At 36.4% G+C, this 23,109-nt stretch overlaps 1 protein-coding gene across 3 annotated transcripts in view; it reads left to right on the forward strand.

Moving 5' to 3' along the window:
* The window catches only part of Axn (protein axin), a 293,900-nt gene that overhangs the window by 143,391 nt on the left and 127,400 nt on the right, over positions 1-23,109 (forward strand). For all 3 annotated transcript variants that reach the window (XM_067150025.2, XM_067150027.2, XM_067150026.2), the window contains exons 4-5: positions 8,021-8,312; positions 9,717-10,187. In XM_067150025.2, coding sequence (XP_067006126.1) covers positions 8,021-8,312; positions 9,717-10,187 — 763 coding nt within the window. The remainder of the gene's footprint in view (positions 1-8,020; positions 8,313-9,716; positions 10,188-23,109) is intronic.

The following is a 23,109-nucleotide window of genomic DNA, read 5'->3' on the forward strand; positions in this document are numbered from 1 at the left end:
ATCATTTATGTCATATACATTGTTACCACACCGGCTATGATCACAGAGATATTCATGAATTTGGATTTTTGTTACTAAGTCTATATCAGCGCTGGGTCACAAGATCTGTAAACAGAATTTAATGAAAATCGGTTTGTGAAGTCGGAGAATAATGAAGTAAGTCTATGCTATAAATATATTTTAAGACACCCTAAGATCACAGAGTCGGAAAAAACTAAACATGAAGGCCTGCAATATAGAAAGCTCATAAAATTGATCAACAATGACATTGCATTGACCGTTGTTTGTTGTGATGTGCTTTGTGTCTTCTGCTTCCACTCATCTTCGATAGATAGAATTACTGCTGTGTACCGTATATTTTTAAAATTTCCTTTACCTCGCACTGAAACAGATAGGTCTTATGGCGACGATGGGATAGGAAAGGGCTAGGAGTGTGAAGGAAGCGGCCTTGGCCTTAATTAAGGTACAGCCCCAGCATTTGCCTGGTGTGAAAAAGGGGAACAACGGAATGCCATCTTCTGGGCTGCCGACAGTGGGGTTCAAATCCACTATCTCCCGGATGCAAGCTCACAGCTGCACGCCCATAACCACATGGCCAACTCAGCCGGTCGTACCGAGTATAACAGCCTGCCTGAATATTGGCGGGAAGTAGCTGGGGAGTTGAATAACTTTCTTCTGTAGCATGCCATTCCTCTGCTTCATAAATTTCCCGATACTACTGGTACGTAACACACTGGTTCATCATAGCATTCGAGCTATTCAATCCCTACCCTGAGGCACTGATCGGAATGAGAAGTGCGCATATTTAACGGAGTAATGGCAGAGGAGTGTTCATGGCTGTCTGCGGCCTGGTCATTCCAGCTCTGGAACTTTGGACTGTTAGATCACACTGTAGTACTGTATATCACAAATATCATAATAATTATTATTATTATTTAGCGTATGACATTAAAAATAAAAACACACAGTCACAAATTAAATATACAGTACACTATGTAGGTTACAATTTCACCATCAAGCTCTGCAAATAGTCTATACAAGAAGGACTTGGGTCTAGAAAGTCTTTTGGGCTACCCTGATAAGCACTCAGGGGGCACTGTTCCACTATATGACGAACTGTTTGCTTAGGGGCACCGCAGCTACATTCCGGGGAGGGAAGTTTGCCCCATTTATAGAGGAAGTCAGCGCACTTTCCATGGCCTGTCCTGATACGATTGAGGGTTGTCCAGGTTTTGGGAGGTAGGTCAAATCCTTTTGGTATACTTGTTATACAGGGGAAGTTCTGATACTCAGCTGGAGCCATAGAAGTCCATTCTTGAAACCAATCCTGCTGCAGGCTGAATTTGTCAACCAGGATTTTGGCAGTCCTTATTGGTGGATTTCTGGACCAAAGTCTGTTGTTCAAGGCGTAGGGTATATCTCCATGAATTGGCAGATTGGAATTCCTCGACAGCTTCTGGTACTCATGCAACAAGGCATTCTTTCTCTGTAGGTGAGGTGGAGGAATATGGCTCAGAACTGGTAGCCAAGAAGTGGGGGTAGATATTTATAGATCCACCTGTTCAGTACAATACAATTCAATACAATCCACTATTTCATGTGGTTAAAATTTACACATAATACATAAAAGTCATTGGTACATTTTTCACCCCCTTGTTTTTTTTTAGGGCATCATCAACCTATATCAATTTTACAAATTATTGTATATGGGATCTTTCTAATGTTATAAACTATAGAGTAAAATGTTGGACATTGATCTCATAAAATGTTATGCTATAACATCATGAATATTTGAGCGTTTAAAATGCTCAAATATTCATGATTAACCATGTTACAATCTTCAGAACTGTTAATTCACAGTATTTTTAACATACTTCCTGTGCAATATCTCTATTTTAGATATTATAGCATAACATTTTATGAGATCATTGTCCATACTCTATAGTTTATAAGATTAGAAAGATCTCATATCCAATAATTTGTAAGATTGATATAGGCTGATGATGCCCGTAAAAAAAGGGTGAAACATGTACCTATGACTTTTATGTATTATGTATAAATTTTAACCACATGAAATAGTGGATTGTATTGAATTGTATTGTATTGTATTGAACAGGTGGATCTATAAATATTATTATAATATTTATGATATACGTCATCTTCAATACGGAACCAAAATGAGAATAGTTACTTGTAACTGTAGTACTATTAAAAGTGGGAAAATGTGAGATTTTTCATTTGATCGAGTGTTTTATATGATAACACTAGCAAGATACCCGTGCTTCGCTACGGTATTATACTGAAATTTATAATTGAATGCTTATTGTTTTAGATATATAATCCGCCAAAATTCGCGATCTGACTCGTTTTCTATTATTTTACAGCACGTTTCCTCCCATTTTTCAATCTTCCTTTCCAGCAATCGATTTCGTACTTCCCGGGCTAGGCTCAGGTATTCCTCCTGGTCAGTTGGGTCCGTAAATCTTTGCCATCTTTTCCTTTAATCATTTTTAATATGGATAAAATCCTTCAGGAGATCCGGCGTGGTGTCATATTGGGTGCCTTGGCGGCACTGAACCCGCGGCCGGACTGCATTCTTAGTCATTACCCGTCCAGGAGCCGTTTCCAGCGTGGTCCGCACATTTGACGACGGTCCGGAACATTATTATTATTATTATTATTTTATTATTATTATTATTATTATTATTATTATTATTATTATTATTATTATTATTATTATGTGTTGCTGGAATGCCTGATGAGAGGAAAAACCGGAGTATCCTGAGAAAAACCTGTCCCGCCTCCGTTTTGTCCAGCACGAATGTTACATGGAGTGACCGGGATTTGAACCACGGAACCCAGCTGTGAGAGGCCGCCTGAGCAACGGAGGATCCTTATAAGTACATTAATAACAGTAAAATCAATTGGTCTCACCTCTTTCTACACCCCACCGCCGTTAAGTTTATTTACTGCCAACCCCCCCCCCCCCCCCCCAAATTAAAAGAATGCTTGTTTATTTATGTTTAAGGGAGATTCCAAACACCAATGTTCACGTCTATTACCTTCAGTTTTGAGATATAAGTATCCCCATAAAAATAATTTACTTTTTTCACTTCATTTCACAATACTCCTCCCCCCCTAAGTGAATTTTCCCGCAAAACATACTTGTTTCTTTAATAGTAAAGGATCTTCTAAATACCAATTATGACGACTCTAACTTCTTCAGTTCAAGATTTATGTGTCCTCATGAAAGGAATTCAACTCCTTTACACTCCCGCCCTCCAAGAAGGTTTCCCCACCAAAACGCGTTTTTCTTTGTTTTTAAAGGAGATCCAAAAACGAATTTTCACGTCAGTAAAAACTTTAGTTTAGATGTATGTATGTATGTATGTATTCTCATACAATTAAGTCAATTAATTTTTCAATTCTTTCACCCCCCCTCCCACTTCATTGGATTTTCCGAGAATACGTGTTTCTTTACTTTTAAAGCAGATTGCAAATATCAAATTTCACGTCTGTAACACCTTCATTTTTGAGATATCAGTAGCCTAATTAAAATAATTCAACACCATTTTCAGTAACTTTTACCCCCCCCCCTTCCACCCAAGTGGTATTTCTGAAAACTAAAAATACACGTTTCTTTATGTTTAATAGAGATAAAAAATACCATTTTTCACTTCTGTAACATGTTAAGTTTTTTTAGATATACTGTAAAAATTCTCATTTTAAAATTTCACCCCTTTTGAGTTCCCCTTAAGTGGAGTTTCCAAAAACAAATCACCTATGTTTCTTTACATTTACAGGAGATTCCAAACACCCACTTTTTACGTCTGTAACATTTTACTTTTCCAAGATATTCTGTAGATATAGTCTTTCAAAAAATTCACCCCAATTTGTCACTCCTGTTTAACCGCCATTAATTGGATTTTCCAAAAACTAAAAAATACGTGTTTCTTTATTTTTAAAGGAGATCCCATATACAAATTTTCAGTTCTGTAATATCTTTCATTTCTGAGATATATGTATCCTCATTAAAGGCATTCAACCCATTTTTCACCCTTTTACACCCCTCGTATTAGGATTTACAGGAAACAAAAAAATACGTGTTCCTTTATTTTTAGAGGAGATTCTAACCACCAAGTTTTACATCTGTAATTTTTAAAGGTTTTAAGATGTAGACACACTCATTTTAAAAAATTCACCCCCCCCCCCTTTCACCCCCCAATATTTGGATTTTCCAAAAACGAAAAAATACATGTTTCTTTATTTTTAAAGGAGATTATAACACCAATTTTCAGGTCTGTAATATCTTCAGTTTCTGAGATATAAGTAGCCTCATTAAAGGCATTCAACCACTTTTTCACCCCATTTCACTCCTCCTATTGCGATTTTCCGAAAACAAAAAAATACGTGTTTCTTTATTTTTAATGAAGGTTCTAAATACCAATTTTTACATCTGCAAACTTTAAAAGTTTGGAGATATAGATTCACTCATTTTAAAAATTCACCCCCTTTTCACCCTCCCATTAATTGGATTTTCCAAAAACAAAAAATACGTGTTTCTTTATTTTTAAAAAAGATCAAAAGTACCAATTTTCAGGTCTGTAATATCTTCAGTTTCTGAGATATAAGTACCGATATCCTGATTAAAGGCATTCAACCCATTTTCCCCCATTTTCACCCTTTTTCACCCCTCCTATTGGGATTTTCTGAAAACAAAAAAATATGTGTTTCCTTATTTTTAAAGAAGATTCTAAATACCAATTTTTACATCTCTAAACTTTTAAAGTTTTGAGATATAGATACACTCATTTTAAAATTTCACCCCCCTTTTCACCCCCTTAGCGATGGAATATCCAAAAATCCTCTCTTAGCGAGCACCTACATCTTAATATGAATATATCCCCAAAATTTCATTACTTTATGCCCAGTAGTTTTGGCTCGGCGATGATGAATCAGTCAGTCAGTCAGTCAGTCAGTCAGTCAGTCAGTCAGTCAGTCAGTCAGTCAGGACAAGTTATTTTATATATATAGATTGCTTTTAATTGCTACATTCCTACTGATTTTTTTGTAATGACCTATGTTGACTTCAGTTAGGAAAACCACAAAGTCAGTCTTTCTGAGAATCCTGTAGCGAAGCACAGGTACATCAGCTAGTTCTGTATAAATGAAACACACTACTTAAAATTCATGTTCTTCTGTGAGGATCTAGGACAATCTAAATCAAATGGACAAATCCTTATATCATCTGCATGCTCTTCTTCTATTTAGCATGATTTAAATATTGTATTGAAAGTTATGTAAATAGTAAAACAACACCCTCTTATATCAATAGAAACATCTATTACCACCTAATAGTTGGTTGTTGGTCATTGTAGATTTGCGAAAGTTTTCTTCAGTCCCACCCTAACCTGTGCTAACTCACTTCATCTCAACGTAAATATTGCACCACATCAGCTTGTTGTCTGTTTGTCATATTCATATTATACTGCTTCACCCAGTGCCATTTCCCTCTCTACACTTCTGTAAAAGAAAAATTCCCAGTTATACAAGTCGTAAGAGTCTCAAAATATATTCAGTCTGTCTCTCTTCTTCTGGTCAGATTTCACCAAATCATCTGCTTCTCACACCAACCTTGGTGTCTTGATCTACACATCTTACTTTTTTTTTTCTGTAATATTACATTTGAAAGACTTCTGATGTCTTTCTTCTTGCGCAGTTGTCCATGTTCCACTTCCTTACTGTGCTCAGCACAAATCTTTAGAAACATTTTTCTGAACACATCTGAAGTGAGGAAATTTATTTTCTTAATTCTGAATAAAACTACTAGTTTCATCATGTTGCTAACCTATATTGCCAATAGCTATTACATCTGTTTTGAAAACAAGTATGTTTCTGGTTGCTACTTCATTGAGCTTTAGTAGTAAGTCATTGTAGTAACTAGGTTGATTTGTCTATGAATCCCAAATATATCTTTTATTTCCTATCTACTTCAGCTTTGAAACTGGTGAGAACTTTCTTCATTATTCATGTATGAATGGCTATTACCCATTACTAGAAAGTTTTTTTTTTTTTTGGATTTGATATTAGCAGGTATTTGAGTTAAAATTAATGTGTACCTTTTGTGAATTTGAAACACTCCATTTTCACTAATCAGTGAACAATGTGTTGAAAGAGGCAGTTGCTGTAGTGAGTTGCCAACCCTTGCCAATCCTTTGAAGTTTTGGTGGGGAAGAGAGACAGTTTACACTTGTAGAACTTTACTGAAGTAATTCTCCTTTACATAAGTTCTGGTTTGGATCTGAAAAAACTATGAAAGTTCTGGAAATTCTATTTGGACAGGAAATGTTTGAAAAAAGTTAATCAAGTAAAATGTCTATTCATGCCGGCTGAATAAGACAGACACTTCAATTTTCCCATTTGTTACCTTCTAGCAGGGATTATGAAGAATTTCTTTACGTGTGTAACCTATTACTGTACTGTGATGAATTGAATATCCTGATAACTGTTGCTGAATACATTCTGTATCAGGTTGAGAACAGTTCAGGAGCAGAAACAGTTGAACTAATCATTTCTGGATGTTTGAAATGACTGTAAACTTATGTTAGATTTAATTCAAGTTCACTGACACATGTATAGGGAGGTGTACAGGTGATAGTAGGATGTACAGTATGTATGAAACAGTAGTTTGAAAAACATTGTTGCCCCTCTAGGAACTGGTATCTTGGAATACATTAATCAGTAATATGCATAATGAAGCCAGGAAAAGTGAAACCAAGGATTATTCTCAGATCCATTTGTATGTTTTAGTTTAAGGAAACCAATGGGTAGAAAGATTGTAGTATGACAAACACTCATCATTTATAAATAGTTTCAGAAACCAGTCAAGCGCCAAGTCTGTCATTTTTGGGAAAATGAAAAAAACTGTCTAGCGTCAGATAAAATGTTATGGTAGGGGTTTTAATATTTTAGCTTGAAAGTATTATATTTTTTAATACTTTCTATCTAAGGAAAAATATTCTGTGCTTATTAACTTTGCTGTAAAAAAATCCGAAAAAAATTCCACTTGACTGGTTTCTGAAATAAACAAGTGTCGCAAACATGTTTTTATAGGATAATTCTTGAATTTTAAAAGGATTTTGTCATAAAACCCATATTTCTGGAAATAGAAAATATTTTAATAGGTTTATACTACATTGCTGATACAAATATAATTATTAAAAGGATGAAATCAGCAATACCTGCTCATGACAGGAGGTAATCAATCCTCACAAGCAAACTCCACAGCACATTCTGTCTCTGTTGTAGGCTTTCGTAAAGTGCTGTCATAAAAGTGTTCATATCTCATCAGGTAAGGTTTTAAGGCATTTAGGTCACGTATATTCGTGATATTGATGGGAACCTAAAACAAATAATAACAAAGAATAATGTAGGGCTCAGGGCAGGTACTTCCTTGTCTGAGTAAGAAATAGAACCTTCTCCTTTTACCCATACATTCCGAATAATATCACGCATGTGAGTTTGTTTCTCTACCACTCCTCATTTCCTTTTAGATACAGGTTCGTCTCCTGAACTTTCAGACATATCACTACGATTATAAAAACACTGCACTTAACAAGAGAAACACTTTTTCAATCTGTTGTTCACAAAACTATGAACATGTGATTCTAGAAACACAACAATGACAGCGGGCTATTCTGGATTCAGAGCAGCAGCGCCAACCGGAAAGGTGCAGCACATCACAAAATGTACCAGCAGTTTACTGCAGAAACCAGCCAAGTGGTGTCACTTAACTGGTTTCTGAACTAAATACGAAATTCAACGTAATACCTGACCATTATAGGAGGACGTTTCTTGACTGGTTTCTGTACCAAATTGTGCGTATACCCTCTTAGTAACATGTTCAGCCATTAACTCATTTTTTCCTTTTTTGGCACTTGACTGCTTTCTGAAATAATCAATTCAATTATTAATATGTTTATTCTGATAAATGTTTTCTGAACTTCTCTAATGTGCATAGATGCTGGTGCTCCTCTGGGTTTCGAGCCTGAAGGCAGCTGTGCAGGTGCTCACAGCGAAGGTTCTTTCGTGGAAGGAGGGATGGAGTCCCGCTCATCTCCTCCTTACCTTCATTGGGCCCGCAACCTGCACAGCTTACTCGATGACCCAGAAGGAGTAGAACTCTTCCATCGGTACCTGGAACAGGAAGGAAGAGCTCATGCTGACACGCTTGACTTCTGGTTTGCTTGCGAGGGACTCAAGAAGCAGCAAGACCCCTCCAGGATAAACCAACTTGTCAAAGCCATCTACAGGTAAAATTAAAGAATCCGTTTAAGAATTATTTTGCGAGAGGATAAACCTATTGATGTACTTGTAAGCCAGTGTGTACACACTTCTTATTTCAGTTTACACATATTTCTGGATTGCAGTTACTTATCTGTGTGTAAAATGCAAAATAAGAGCAACATTTGGAAACTAAAACATAATTGTCTGGTCACATCTTCATTTAAAACTTTGTTGACTTCATCAGTGACTTCATTGCTTGAAATTTCCTTACAAATATTGGAAAGAATTCAGAATTTTTATCATGATGTCTTAAATATGTGTTTTTAGTCAGCTGGCATTGCACTAAGTTTTGCCCTTGGGGTATTGTATTACTTAATCTACAAATACTTGTAAGTATTCAGGCAACAGAGCACCAAAGCTGATCAATGATTCTTAACAAATTAGGATTTTAATTAGTAAAGCCATATTATCATAGTGGTCAAATGATGCCCTTATTTTCAGAGGATTTTAAACAGAAATTTTTGTGCCATTGTTAAGTTCAGTTGAAATATCAGAATATCATACATTTTACAAAATGGCAGTGCACTAATTATCTTGAAATGATAACCACCTTCAACATTTTACATAATAATAAGGCAACTGTTTTCCAGACATAATTCAATTTAAGGACACTAAAATATTTTCATCAATTCTCATTCTGAAAATAAATTGCCCTCCATGTATGAACCTTTTTTCATTTTATTTCCTATCATAGATTACATCCCATTTTTAAAACTGTTTGAATATTTTATGATCTAGATGAAAATTGTAATAAGTAATGCCCAGTTCAAGAACTGTGTTAACAAAACCAAAACAGGGTTAGTCGTTCTAAGATATATTAAAATATTATTTTTATTAATGATAAGCACCTACTATAGTTTGTGAATCTAACTTGAGTTACTACCACCTCGCTGGTCTCATAGCATATAGATATTATTATAACCAAGTGTTACCTGCTCTGTGCAGTACCGAAACCTGAGTGAGTTGTTAAAACAATGTCATTTATAAAAATCATATATTTTATGTATTACCTTGCAGATAGTTTTGCTTGTATTGTAGGTCATTGTTCAAATATGTAATACATCAATATGACAAATTAACTGGACAGAATGAATAAAATTCATATTGTAACACCATTTCTTCCACCACTAATTAATATTTTCAATTCTTCTTTTCAAATTTTTTATGGCATAAACTGTATTAAAACAAACTTGCATTATCATATGTATCTCTGACAAGAATTTCACTAACCTAGCCATTTCTCTTTTGTATAGGGGCTCTTTTAGCTGGATTAGAGACATTCCAGTTTGTTTCACTTTCACTTTTACAAGGTATGCAATTTCAAACAAGAGGTATAACATATAATTAATTATCTTCTTTCTGGTCTACAGGCGATATTTCCTGAAAACGCAACTTGCAATTCCTGAAGATATTCGTAAAGAACTGAATCGCCGTATAAAGGAAGGTAAAGATCTGCTTGAAGGTGATGTGTTTGACAGTGTTCAGACTGAAGTGGAGCGTCTCATCAATGAGACCACATACCCTAATTTTCTTAAGTCGGACATCTACCTTCAACATGTGCAAGCTATGCAAAATGGAGAACTTTCTTCAGGCTCCTCTAGTGGTAGTAGTGGGAGCAGTTCAGGGGGGATGGAAGTGAGTGGTGGTGGCCCTGGCATCTTGCCGACATTACACGAAGATGTAGAGTTAGTGACCAGTGGTAGTGGGGCGGGAAGTGGAACTGGGGGAACACCTGGAACTGGACACTCGAGTGAGCCTCTGCCACTCACTAGGGACATGCTTATGGCCACTCAGAAGAGAAGAGCTTTGGAGCTGAGACCTAAACCAGAAGCTTATGCAGGGTAAGCTTTCTCTAAGTAATTTCTGATGTGTGTGTGTCCATGTTGGTATGACCTGAAATTAATGCTTGGTATGTGCAGGAGCCATATTGTGATTTTTCCCTCCCTGCAGTATGAATTTCAGAATTGGAAAGTATTTTCATTTTCACATGCGATTTTTCTGGAAATGAGTGCAATACTTTTTTTTCCTTTTTATTGGTTAAAACTAAGAAAGATCCATTCATGTTAAGTAAGTTGAGATGTTGGAGAAATTTGGCTTTACCATTGAGTAATTTTGTTTGAGATAGGCAATCCTTTGCTAAGACAGTGGGATATTATTTATTCCTTTCATTTGAGACTTCTCATTTAGGTCGAAGCGTGATTGAATTACATACAATTTAAGGTTTTGTTAATATATCTAAATTATAAATTGTGCATGTATTCTGCATATTTAACTAATCCTATTCATGAAATCTTGTGGTATGATGATAACTTTGTGTGGCTGTTTCTAGCCTGGTGCAGCCCTTGTAATGCTGACCCTCCGATATCTGCCATATAAAGGATACTGTATGTTATTGTAGTGCAGGATAGTGTTGTATGTAGTGCGTGAGTTGTAGAGATGTTGGGGACAGTACAGACACCCAGTCCCCGGGCCAATGGAATTAACCATTTACGATTAAAATCGCCGATCCGGCCGGGAATCGAATCCGGGGCCCTCTGAACTGGAGAGCACTATGCTGACCATTCAGCCAAGGAGCCAGACAAATTTGTGTCCTCATTCCCCCGAGGTAGTGCAGCTCTTTTCAGTCACACCCCCAATTGAGGTGAACTGCATGTACCATTTTAACCCCATAACAGCCCTCCTGCCATTCTTGAATTTAGGGCAGTATCGAGAATCGAACTCGGGCCTCCGAGGACGGCAGCTAATACTGCTGACTGTTATGCTACAGAGGCGGTCGTCTTATGGTTACTTACCCTCCAGTTATTACGAAATGATCTTCCTTTTTAAACCGGTTCAGTCTTGCTAATAAACAGTGTATAACTTTTATACCAGGTTCATATTGTATAGCAGTGAGTGACAAAAGCGAAACGAGTAATCAGTTTACTTTAGTGGTTTTTACTGTCTGCATTAATATTATCATTGTGGTAAAATATCTGACTTTTCCATTATGCACACATTGAAAGAACAGAAAATAATGATGATCTCCACAATATTTTTAATGTAGAAGACAACATTTTGAGGTTATGGAGACTGGAAATGTTCTTAAAATGAAACACTGTAAGAGGCTGAGTGACCCATTTCTCCTAGATGACGGAAGTTTTAAAATTAAATATCGATTTATGAAGGAGTATGCTGAAATTGTCATTAACACAGTCAGAAAGGACTTAATGAAAGATCCTAGAGGTGGCTCTATATCTTGCCAACTTCAAGTTCTCACAGCACTATGGATATGAGCACGGAATGAGGTTATTAATTATTATTAGTGACGTAATTATTACTATTACCAGGATTTTGTGGATCGCAGAGAGGTGAAAGAAAGTGCGGGCTTGAATGGGTCTATCTATGATATCAAAATTCATATAAAGCTTTAAAATAAAGGTTATATTTCTTTTCAAATCTCAAAACTTCACAAAGTCTTCACAATTAGTGAAGGTAAACCAATGTATCAGATACAATGACAATTTAGATACCAGAATAGAGAACCCCAGAATAAGGAATGTAAGACATTTGGGCTTCAAGCCTCTAATTTACAAATTTTCAATGCCACCAATGTAGCATTTACATAGATAAGAAGAGGAATCTCCCAAGACAGAGCACTTTGCTCTAACTGATACACATTTACAGCTTTCCAGAGGCACCCCTCAATATTACAGTAAAATTAGCACTCGCAGAAAAGAGCTTACATGCTCTCCAACTTTAACCAAGGAGACTGCACTCCCAATTTCTTACAGGCCACTCAAGGCAACATTACACCAAAAATCTTACAAATTTCTGGCCTCTCTCTAGGCCCAACTCACAATTTACAATTTGTACACAAGGGGTATCTATTACCCAAACTACTGGGCCTTTGTGGAAAAGAAAAACGGGTTAAATTACTGGCCCGAACACAAAATGTATGGAGGCATACACTTGCGCTCCTTGAAAACTCGGTTTTAAATCCCTACTTGGGCTTGTGGCCCGATGATGCAGAGGCTAATCCTGCACTACTGAGGTGACTAGAAGAACAAGTTACTTGATAATTTACAGGAGCAAAACGGTTACAAAATCGTAGTCACCTCAAGATGAATTGAAGGGGAACTCGAGAGGGTAAAGCACTCTCTATCTCCGATTTACAATTAAGGTCTTTATGAAATTTTACATTGGCCAAAAGAAAGTTTACATTTTAGAGAACAGGTGGTTACATAGTTAGAAATTAGAACCTTCCCCTCGTGTAAGTCTGTGGGGGTAGCTACAGAAATATAAAACAGGTGGCCATTACCTGGGCTGCTGTTCTGCCTGTCGAAGAATAAGGCGCCCTAGTAGATCTTCCAGCACCTTCCAATATTTTTGCTTGATGAAATTTTGACTCAATAATTACTCCTGTCTTAACACACACACTCAGTAAGACTACGATCAATAAGACAAGGTAGCTGGAAAAGCCGCAGCTTATATACCCAAGGGGATGATCCGAGAGGGTTCTGGACTAAACCCGGACACACCCTCTCAATTTTATTGGCCTATTATTGGTTGAAAAAAAAAATTACAGAAAATTTGTGATTGGCCAGATTCAAAAGCTGGTGGAATCATAAGGAAGTGTTGGCAAACCTTGAAATCTATATATATAAAATAAGAGTTTTGTCTGTACATTGCTCAGAATTTGAAAAGAATTGTATTTCTATATCGGTCATGTCCACAGTAACAAGGAAATGCACTTTTTTACTTTACCGTAATTTCTGTCTGTCTGTATGTACACGCATCACTAGAAAACGGCTAAAGAGAATTTAATGAATATCGGTATGTAACTATGTAGTCTACATCTTCTTACATTGGCCAAAAGAAAGTTTACATTTTAGAAAACAGGTGGTTACATAGTTAGAAATGTAGAATAATTGTGCAGCCGCAAGAAAATACGGCATAGGTCTAACTAAAGCCAATATTTGGCGTTAGCGTGAAGACAAAGAGCTAAAAAAAATGCGTACTGCACAAAAAATGCATTCAGTGGTCTGCAACAAGGACGATATCTGACACTGCGTAAAAGTAACAGTTTTATAGACAGCAAGAATAATTTCCTGATGGGTCGTTGTATTGTAGAGGTGCATGGAATAGGTATTGCCGGAAAATTGTCAACGAGTTCTCTTCGGTATTATGATGCCAATGTTAAGTTAAAGGTCCTTAAACCCGCGGAAATAAAGAATAATTGGGCAGCCGCGAAAAATAATGAAATACGGCGTGACGAAAGTCAATGTTCGGCGTCTAAAAATAGACTAAAAATGCGTAGGCCTGTACGATTTTACAAACTTCTTTTTGAGCCTGATTTACATTTTTTGAAGGAAAAAGTGGGGTTCATCTTGGATTCAGAGAAATACAGAACTATATTTTTTTCAGAATGAAATTAAACACACACTTTCATGTAGTATCGGATTACGAAAAATAACAAACAAGTAAGCCGTAGTGTGGATATTATCTGCGGGAACGCAAGTTTTGAACAAACTGATTGCAGTTTCATACCGATTTTTAAAGTGCATGAAGGGTTTTCCGACTTTTATACAAAAATTGGATATAACGACAATCCGTTATAACGAGTAAATTTTTCGCTGTTATGAATTCTCGCTATAACGGACTTCTACTGTATTTATATTATTAGTGGTCCTATCTTAATAAAAATTGGTATGTAAAGTCGGAGAATAAGTCAATACAATCTAGAATATAAATAATTTTATTCACGCTGAGTGAAATGGTAGTTTAGGGGAAGGCCTAAAATGTAATTCTCGAATATTTATATTATTCACTAACTGACCCGACAGACGCCGTTCTCTCAAAAATAAATGACAATGGAACGAACTCAAATTCAGTCCTTACTGCACACAAAAATCAGAATAATGCAAATGACTACATTATCAACATCGAATGAGTTAATTTTCTACTGCTACCAAAAGTTAATAACAAACTACTTGAAAAAAGGGTTTTTATTACCTGCAATTTTAATATCTTGATTGTGAATAAGGAAATGCTGAACTAGGTCACAGCATATCACTACCCAGAAATAACCCTGATAGACTGTAACATAGATGGAAACTGTTCAGCAGGTCTTCAAATCCCTCACAGAGCCATAATTATCCCCTGTTGTAAATAAAGTAATTTGATAAGTTGATGGCGTGAAGATAATGTGGCAAAACTTACTCCTCTTTCTTCGTAGGAAATAACTATCATAGAAAACACTGATTCCAATCAACACTACGAAGATACACGATACTTTTTGTTTGATTACCTGACGCGTAAACAAACAAATTGATGGTTTTCCAACACGGGAACAAGCAACGTACAATTGGCCACGCGAAAATCGTGGGTTTTCAAGATTAATGCCGCAAACACTTGATGACTGCCCCTGGGATTTATTAATGGTCATAGCAAAAGCGAGTTGCACTGGAAACTGCAGTCGTTTAAATTCAAATGGCATGTCAGTCGGAATCATAGGGATGCGTGGTATCAAAACGTCTTCTCCTTTATGCTTCCCCGTTAGAATGGTTGCTTCGATCACGTTGTTCAGTAATGTTTTCACCGCTAGCCGTGCGCCATTACAAAGACGCGGTTGGTTGATATTTTCGCAACATTATGACCACTGATCAGACCTTTAATTGAAGAATGTGAGGTGGCAATCCTGGCAAATACAGCGAGTTCAAAAATTCGGATGGATAGTCTGATTATAATTTTGTGATTAGGCCTATCAGATGGCATGAGATCCAAGGCAGGTCTAAACAATGTAATCAACTGATTGTCTTGATGAAAAAAGTTTGTAATTGTTCAACAATAGACCTCTTCACTGAACTTTTATGAGCACAACGCAGATCAATTTATTGTATTGAATTGCCCATGAAATAAATTTCCACGAATTTGTAGTCTCCATCTAACACTGACAACTATGAACCTGCTCTGTGATATGTTTGGCCTTGTATCTGTAAATTAAGAAGGCCAGGTTTATTATTTTTGTCACAAAAACTATAAAATGAAGTAAACAAAGCAATAAGGGGGATAAGTCTGCTTGTTATATGTTACCTTGAATGTTGGCATGAAATGTCCCGAAGTACATTTGTTGCCCCAAATGAAGTCATTTGAAAGCAGTTATAGTTTTGGATATTTGTAAGGAAATGTATGGAATCTGTTCCTGTTCCTGAAACCAATGAGTGGAATCAATGGCACTAATTTCACTTTGCCATTTGCGCAACACAATCCAGGGGCTTCATTTTTGTATTTCAATGCCTTACAATATTGGCAAATTGAGTTCATAGATCCAGTAGCAACGCATTGATAGGTACTGTAGTCAATTGAAACCTCGTAACTGAAAGCAACTCGATTCAAACTTGCAAGATTATTAGCTGAACGATGCGCTGCACGGGTTTGTGATATCCGAATTCTTTCAGTTTCATTTCGCTCTTCACGTTGTTGTGCAGTTCGATTAGACTGAAAATTAGCTTGGCTTGTAGCATTTCGAGTTCTTCGACCGAAGTTGCTCCGCCTGCGTCTTATAGGCGGCATGAGTCTTGAAATGAGTATACTGTGTATGGAAGCACACACAAAATAAATTAATGAACCAAAGAAATCATGAACTTGTTTGTTGAGAAGCTAAGATTTAAAAACAATCAGGGTAGACAAAGGTCTCCAACTATAACAAAACATGACACTGCATGCGACTGTCTGGAGAGCATGGGAGATCCGTACCGGCAGTCGAGCCAGCCAGCCAGCCGAGTCACGCGCGAAACCAAAACCCAAGGAGACGTTCTTCCTGTCACAAACTGAGAACTAAGCGAGATAAGAACTTGGGGTTTGTTTTAAAAATAACTTCCATATCCGAAGACCATTTGCCTCGCTTTGACCCCCCATGCAAATTCAATAGCAAAGAAGTTGGCTAGCGACTGACTTTTTTGTGCCTGCACATAAAAATCTCTGAACATGACTGGAAAGAAACACAAATAGTGCATGTTCTTATCATTTAAATTTAAAAACGAACTTATGTACGTTGAGCTGAAATGTTCCTTTACCGGCAGTGAAAAAATTACAAATATAGTGAATATAAAATAGGAGTTATGACATGATAAGTTCTATGCAATGAAGATTTTGCATTTGAGTTAACATTCCATTATTTAAACATTTTCACACTCAATTATTTTGTAAACTGATTTTTGTTAACGGCATCAAATGCGGCTTGAAATTTTGTACATAATCCGATATTCGCCCATTTTAACCGATAACGTTCAGATTAGGCATATATATCAAGGATAATTTAATAAAAAACCACCTATTCAATACTTTCCACGTTTAATGTGGTTATTATCTACATGATTTTATGTAGACTTATTTGGTCAGGTACATGTTTCACCCATTATTTTGGGCATCTTCAGCCTGTAAACAACCTTTAGGTCAAGGTTTGGGACCTTTTTAACCAATATAAACATACCAATATATACACTATATACAATATATACATTATATACAATATATACAAACATAAGTTAATACAGTTAAGTTTTCGGTCCTAATCTATCTAATATGAAAAATGTCCAAAACTAAAATGGATCTTCTTTTCGGTAAAGAGGATTGCATATCGGGGTTTATGTGACCCCTATATCATATTAAGTTCTTGACGTACCGTGTCTGCTGACAGGATGTGTCGTCAACAATAAGTGGAGATTTGAACTGATTGTTGCTTGTAGGTTGGTCAAGATTGAAAATATAAATTTAAATTAAATGTGTTTTAACTTGGCAGTTCCATTCTGGTTAACTTAAAATGTTCAAAAATAAAAATAAAATGAAACGGATCTTCTTCTTCTTCTTCTTGAGAAAGGGTGATATTAAAACTGGGGCTTATTTGACCCACGATTTTCATTTTCATGTTCTTGACATAACTAGTATTTAAATGTGTTGTCATGCACAAGTGGAGATTTAAAAGCCGATTGTTGTAGGTAGACTGGTCAAGAACGTTGTGAATGAAACTGTTAGCATCTTGACTTTGGGTCTCATGTAACGTCAAGGAATTGACAAGAGTACAATATTAAGCTGTTTCATAGTTTTAGGCTGCTGCTTAATTGAGAAGAAACATCCTAGACACTTGATACAGTCTTGTGTGAAAATTGTTCCCGTTGATGTGTTGCTTGGTCTTTGGGAGGGATCTTAAGAATATCTGTAATGAAGTAGAAAAATAATTTTGAATTAAAAATTTAGAGCACGCGTTGTGATAAAATGTATTAAATTAACACCTCTTAACTGTAAAATGACTTACTTGTTCAATTAATACTAGATGGACCTGTCTGTTCCACTTATTGTTGATGACACATCCTGTCACCAGACACGGTACGTCAAGAACTTAATATGATATAGGGGTCACATAAACCCCGATATGCAATCCTCTTTACCGAAAAGAAGATCCATTTTAGTTTTGGACATTTTTCATATTAGATAGATTAGGACCAAAAAACTTAACTGTATTAACTTATGTTTGTATATATTGTATATAATGTATATATTGTATATAGTGTATATATTGGTATGTTTATATTGGTTAAAAAGGTCCCAAACCTTGACCTAAAGGTTGTTTACAGGCTGAAGATGCCCAAAATAATGGGTGAAACATGTACCTGACCAAATAAGTCTACATAAAATCATGTAGATAATAACCACATTAAACGTGGAAAGTATTGAATAGGTGGTTTTTTATTAAATTATCCTTGATATCTATGCCTAACGTCATCTTCAATACGGAACAACAATGAGAGTTGTTACTTGTAACATTCAGATTTACGGACATTTGGCAAACGCGCTGGATTAGAGGAGGACAGCGCTAAGCGCAAACGTGGGAGAAGGAAAGAGAGACGAACAGTTTGAATGGAAAAATAGATATGGGGCTTTTACGTTTTTCCTGGCATTTTTTCCAATTTTTCTCTTCGTAAAAACCTTACTCGGACTTCGACAAATATTTGAAAAAAATAATTAGCCGAATTGGTCCAGCCGTTTCAGAGTTTTGCGCTTAGCAACACATTTAGCGATTCATTTTTATTTATATAGATTAGTGGTCGTATCAATAAATACTACATAACCAAAGTTATATAAAATGAAATTTCCAACCATTTATACCTTATACATTTTACCGTACCGGCTATAATAACACAGATATTAATGAATTTGTATTTTTGCTCCTAAGTCCATATCGACGCCGAGCAACGAGAAAATGGGTTAACAGAATTTAATGAAAATCGGTATATATAGTCGGGGAATAAGAAACTGCAGTCTAAGCTATAAACAATTTTATTCAGCCTTGATGAAATTGTAGTTTAGGGGAAGACGCCTAAGATTTATCCCTATGTTTTTGGTTCTATCGTAAAGTACTACATAAGAAGAATTACAGAGAATACAATTTCTGATCATTTATGTTTTATTCAGTTTTACCGTACCAACTATGATAAGAGTGTTATTTCAGAGTCGGAAGAAAACTAAATGTGAAGGCCTACAATATCGAAAGCACATAACATTGATCATCAACAATAACATTACATTGACCATTGTTTGTTGTAATGTTATTTGTCTCTTATGCTGCCTCTCAACTCCAATAGATGGGATTACTGCTGCGTACCGAGTATAATAGCTCGACTGAATATTGGCGGGAAATAGCTGGGGAGTTAGAAAACTTTCTTCTTTAGCATGCCATTCCTCTGTTTCATACATTTTCTGACACAGCTGGTACGTAACACACTGGTGCATCAAAGTATTCCAACTATTCGATCCCTACTCCGACGTGCTGTTTTGAATGAGCAGTGTGCACACTTAAAACAGAAGCTCACTTAGTAGTAGTAGTAGTAGTAGTAGTAGTAGTAGTAGTAGTAGTAGTAGTAGTAGTAGTAGTAGTAGTAGTAGTAGTAGTAGTAGTAGTAGTAGTAGTAGTAGTAGTAGTAGTAGTAGTAGTAGTAGTAGTAGTAGTAGTAGTAGTAGTAGTAGTAGTAGTAGTAGTAGTAGTAGTAGTAGTAGTAGTAGTAGTAGTAGTAGTAGTAGTAGTAGTAGTAGTAGTAGTAGTAGTAGTAGTAGTAGTAGTAGTAGTAGTAGTAGTAGTAGTAGTAGTAGTAGTAGTAGTAGTAGTAGTAGTAGTAGTAGTAGTAGTAGTAGTAGTAGTAGTAGTAGTAGTAGTAGTAGTAGTAGTAGTAGTAGTAGTAGTAGTAGTAGTAGTAGTAGTAGTAGTAGTAGTAGTAGTAGTAGTAGTAGTAGTAGTATGACCTGGTCTAGAATTACAATATCGCCCTATTCCAAATTATAGCACCACAATTCACTAAATAACTCAAAATTCATTCCTCAAAAGAGCCGTTTCTTAGAACAAGCCTCTTCCTCTTCACTTTTATTAAATTCTGCATTTGCCTCCAAGTCAGATTTTTCCGCCGCCACTGTAGTAAATTGATATTTTTCGACTCATCGGGTACTCCTAGCAAACATATTAGTAAAAGGGCATAATTTTTGCCCTGGGAGTCCCCACTATTCGACCCTCTTCCCGCCAAAAAACGACGGAGAGTGTTCACGAATCACGGCTGTCTGCGGCTTGGTCTTTGGATCAGAACTTTGGACTGTTAGATCGGCAGTGTAGTTCTGTTCGTTAAAAGTGAGAAATTGTGTGGTGTTTCATTTGATGGAGTATTTCATATGAAAGCATTACTTTTAATCGCGTCATTCCTGTTGACCTCATTGTAATGACCTATGTTCATTTCAGTTGGGAAAACCACTAAGACAGTCTTTCTGAGAATGTGAAAAGGCAGGTGGAGAGTGAGTGTCTATTATAATGAAAACTCCCCAACCTGATTGTGACTGATGGTATGAAGTCAGGTCTACCATTACAGTGAAAATTCCCTAACTCAGTCTTTATATGAGAAAAGATGTTTGGTGATTTCCCTGTTGCATTTCTAGGGTAACGTTAAGTGCTATGCACTTTAATACAATCTTGCTCACAACGTGTACACTAGAACTCCGTATACAATGTAGAATTCCGTAGCGAAGCACGGGTACATCAGCTAGTATAGAAAGAAATAAAAGTTAGGTTAGTTGTGAAAACGTATAAACACAAAACTTCTTTAAAATACTAATTCTTCTACCTTGCACCAGAGTTCATTACCTCAGTTTCTTTTTTTTTTTTTGTAATGACATCTATGGAGAAAGTTCAAACTTCTTGGCGTAAACCAAAAACAAAACAATTAAATCCAGTAAATTTAGGCAACTTCAAAATAACACATTACTCAATAATTCAATGGTGACATCTTCTGATCAATGTCCCAACTTCGTGCGTTAGTTGTTTCACGTTTTGTGTGACAGAGTTCCTTAAGGCCCTTCTTTTAAATGTGCGGGGTTGAGGTGTACCTCCCGGTACAGTTACTGTGTAATGTTTCTTCTTAATTTGAGGGTCCATTGTGCACCCTTCTGCCTTTGTTCTTTGAACCAAGAACCTCCACGCACAAGCATGCACTCACAAACTACACAGACACAATCTACTTGTCCTCAAGATTTGTACATTTATCACTGATTTTTAAAAATCAATATTATATTACTGATAAAATGAACACTGCACTGCATAAGACTGATTGGAGATTTAAATGTGCAGTGTTTGGATGATCCCTACTGGCAACTGTGCGAGCCAGTCAATGGAGTCACGCGCGAAACCGAAACAAACAAAATGTTCCTCCCGTTATAAATTAAGAAATAAATGAGATAAAGCCATGAGGTTTTAAAAATAATTTCCATACCCGAAGACAGTTTGCCTCGCATTGACAACCCCCTCCATGTAAAGTCGGTAATAAAGACCAGTGACTGTCTTTTTTGTGTTTGCAGATACAAATTTCTGAACATGACTGTAAAGAAAGACACATATTGAATTGTTTTATTATTAAATTTAAAATCAAACATATCTACATTGAGCAGCAATGTTTTTTTATCAGCAGTGAAAAAATTACTAAACATAATGAAGACTAAATGAGAGTTATGACATGATAGGTTCCATGCTATGAAGATATTTTACTTGGCGTAACATTCCACGATATTAATATTTTCACACTGAATTACTTTTTAACATTATTTTTGTTAACAGCATTAGAATAATCTATGATATTTGGGTCCGCCTAGTCAGTACTTATTTGTGACAACAAATTGTTATCTAAATTTTATGTAGTTCATTATATGTTTTGGGATTCTATTCTAATCCCTTCATCAGCCTTCTTACAAAATACTCTTAGCATATTAAAGCTTTTCATTCTATTGCTATTACGTGTTTCCTAAAATAATTGAAATACATGATCTTTAAAATACTGGTTACCTGTACGCTGTTAAAATATTATTATATTACTGGAATGAGGAGTTTAAGAAATATGATTTAAACATCAGTAAGACCAAGACGGTGGTGATGAAAGTGTATGGGGATGGAACAGAACCAATAGTCATGTTAAATGAAGCCCAACTGGACAGCATCGCAGTTTTCAAATTCTTGGGAAGCGTTCTATCAAATAACAACCTAGCAAAACATGAGGTGAACAGTCAGATCAGTAAGGCAACACAATTTTACCACCAGGTAAGACACCTGCTGTGGGATGAGCAAATACTTATGAAAACAAAAATGACATTGTACAAATCCTATTCTTACATACAGTCTCAAAACCACAACACTGACCAATAGAGATAACTCCAAACTCCAGGCAGCTGAAATGAAATTCTTATGCACTATGATCCAGAAAACCAGGAAAGACAAGATTAGGAATGAGAAAATTAGAGAAGAAGTAGGAATAGATGATTCTCTCCTCAATAAGATTCAGGTATCAAGACTGAAGTGGTTTGGTCACTTGAAGAGGATGCCATTTAACAGAACTGCAAGGAAGGAATTTGACAGAAAAGTAGAAGGAAGACGACTCGTGGAAAGGCCATGAAGGAAATGGATAGATTTAGTTAAGAACGATGTACTGCTGAAAGGTCATGATAGGGACAAGTTGGTGGAGGAGGAATGGTGCAAGTACAGGATGAGATGGGAGGCTCATATACCACACCTGGGAAATTGGAGATGGTTTAGGATGATGATGATGATGATGATGATGATGATTACTGTACATGTGCTTGTCATTAGATACAATTGTCGTGATACAAGATACATGGAGCTTGATAGCTGCAGTCGCTTAAGTGCGGCCAGTATCAAGTATTCGGGAGATAGTGGGTTCGAACCCCACTGTTGGCAGCCCTGAAGATAGTTTTCCATAGTTTCCCATTTTCACACCAGACAAATGCTGGGGCTGTACCTTACTTATGGGCACGGACACTTCCTTCCAACTGCTAGCCCTTACCTATCCTATTGTCGCCATAAGACCTATCTGTGTCGGTGCGACGTTAGGCAACATGTAAAAAAAGTAGAATAGAAATGATATAATATAAAAGTTTGCTACCAGAGCCCTACTCGTTCACTATTTTAAAATTGTTAAATAGTATCAGTCCATTGAAATGTTCTTCTATTGGTGTATTAATATCTAAGGCGAATCCATGTCATTACATTTCCCATTACCGAGCTTGATAGCTGCAGTTGCTTAAGTGCGGCCAGTATCCAGTATTCGGGAGATAGTAGGTTCGAACCCCACTGTCGCCAGCCCGGAAGATGGTTTTCCGTGGTTTCCCATTTTCACTCCAGGCAAATGCTGGGGTATACCTTAATTAAGGCCACGGCCGCTTCCTTCCCACTCCTAGCCCTTTCCT

Source organism: Anabrus simplex, chromosome 6 (assembly GCF_040414725.1).
Source record: "Anabrus simplex isolate iqAnaSimp1 chromosome 6, ASM4041472v1, whole genome shotgun sequence".
Taxonomy (NCBI): domain Eukaryota; kingdom Metazoa; phylum Arthropoda; class Insecta; order Orthoptera; family Tettigoniidae; genus Anabrus; species Anabrus simplex.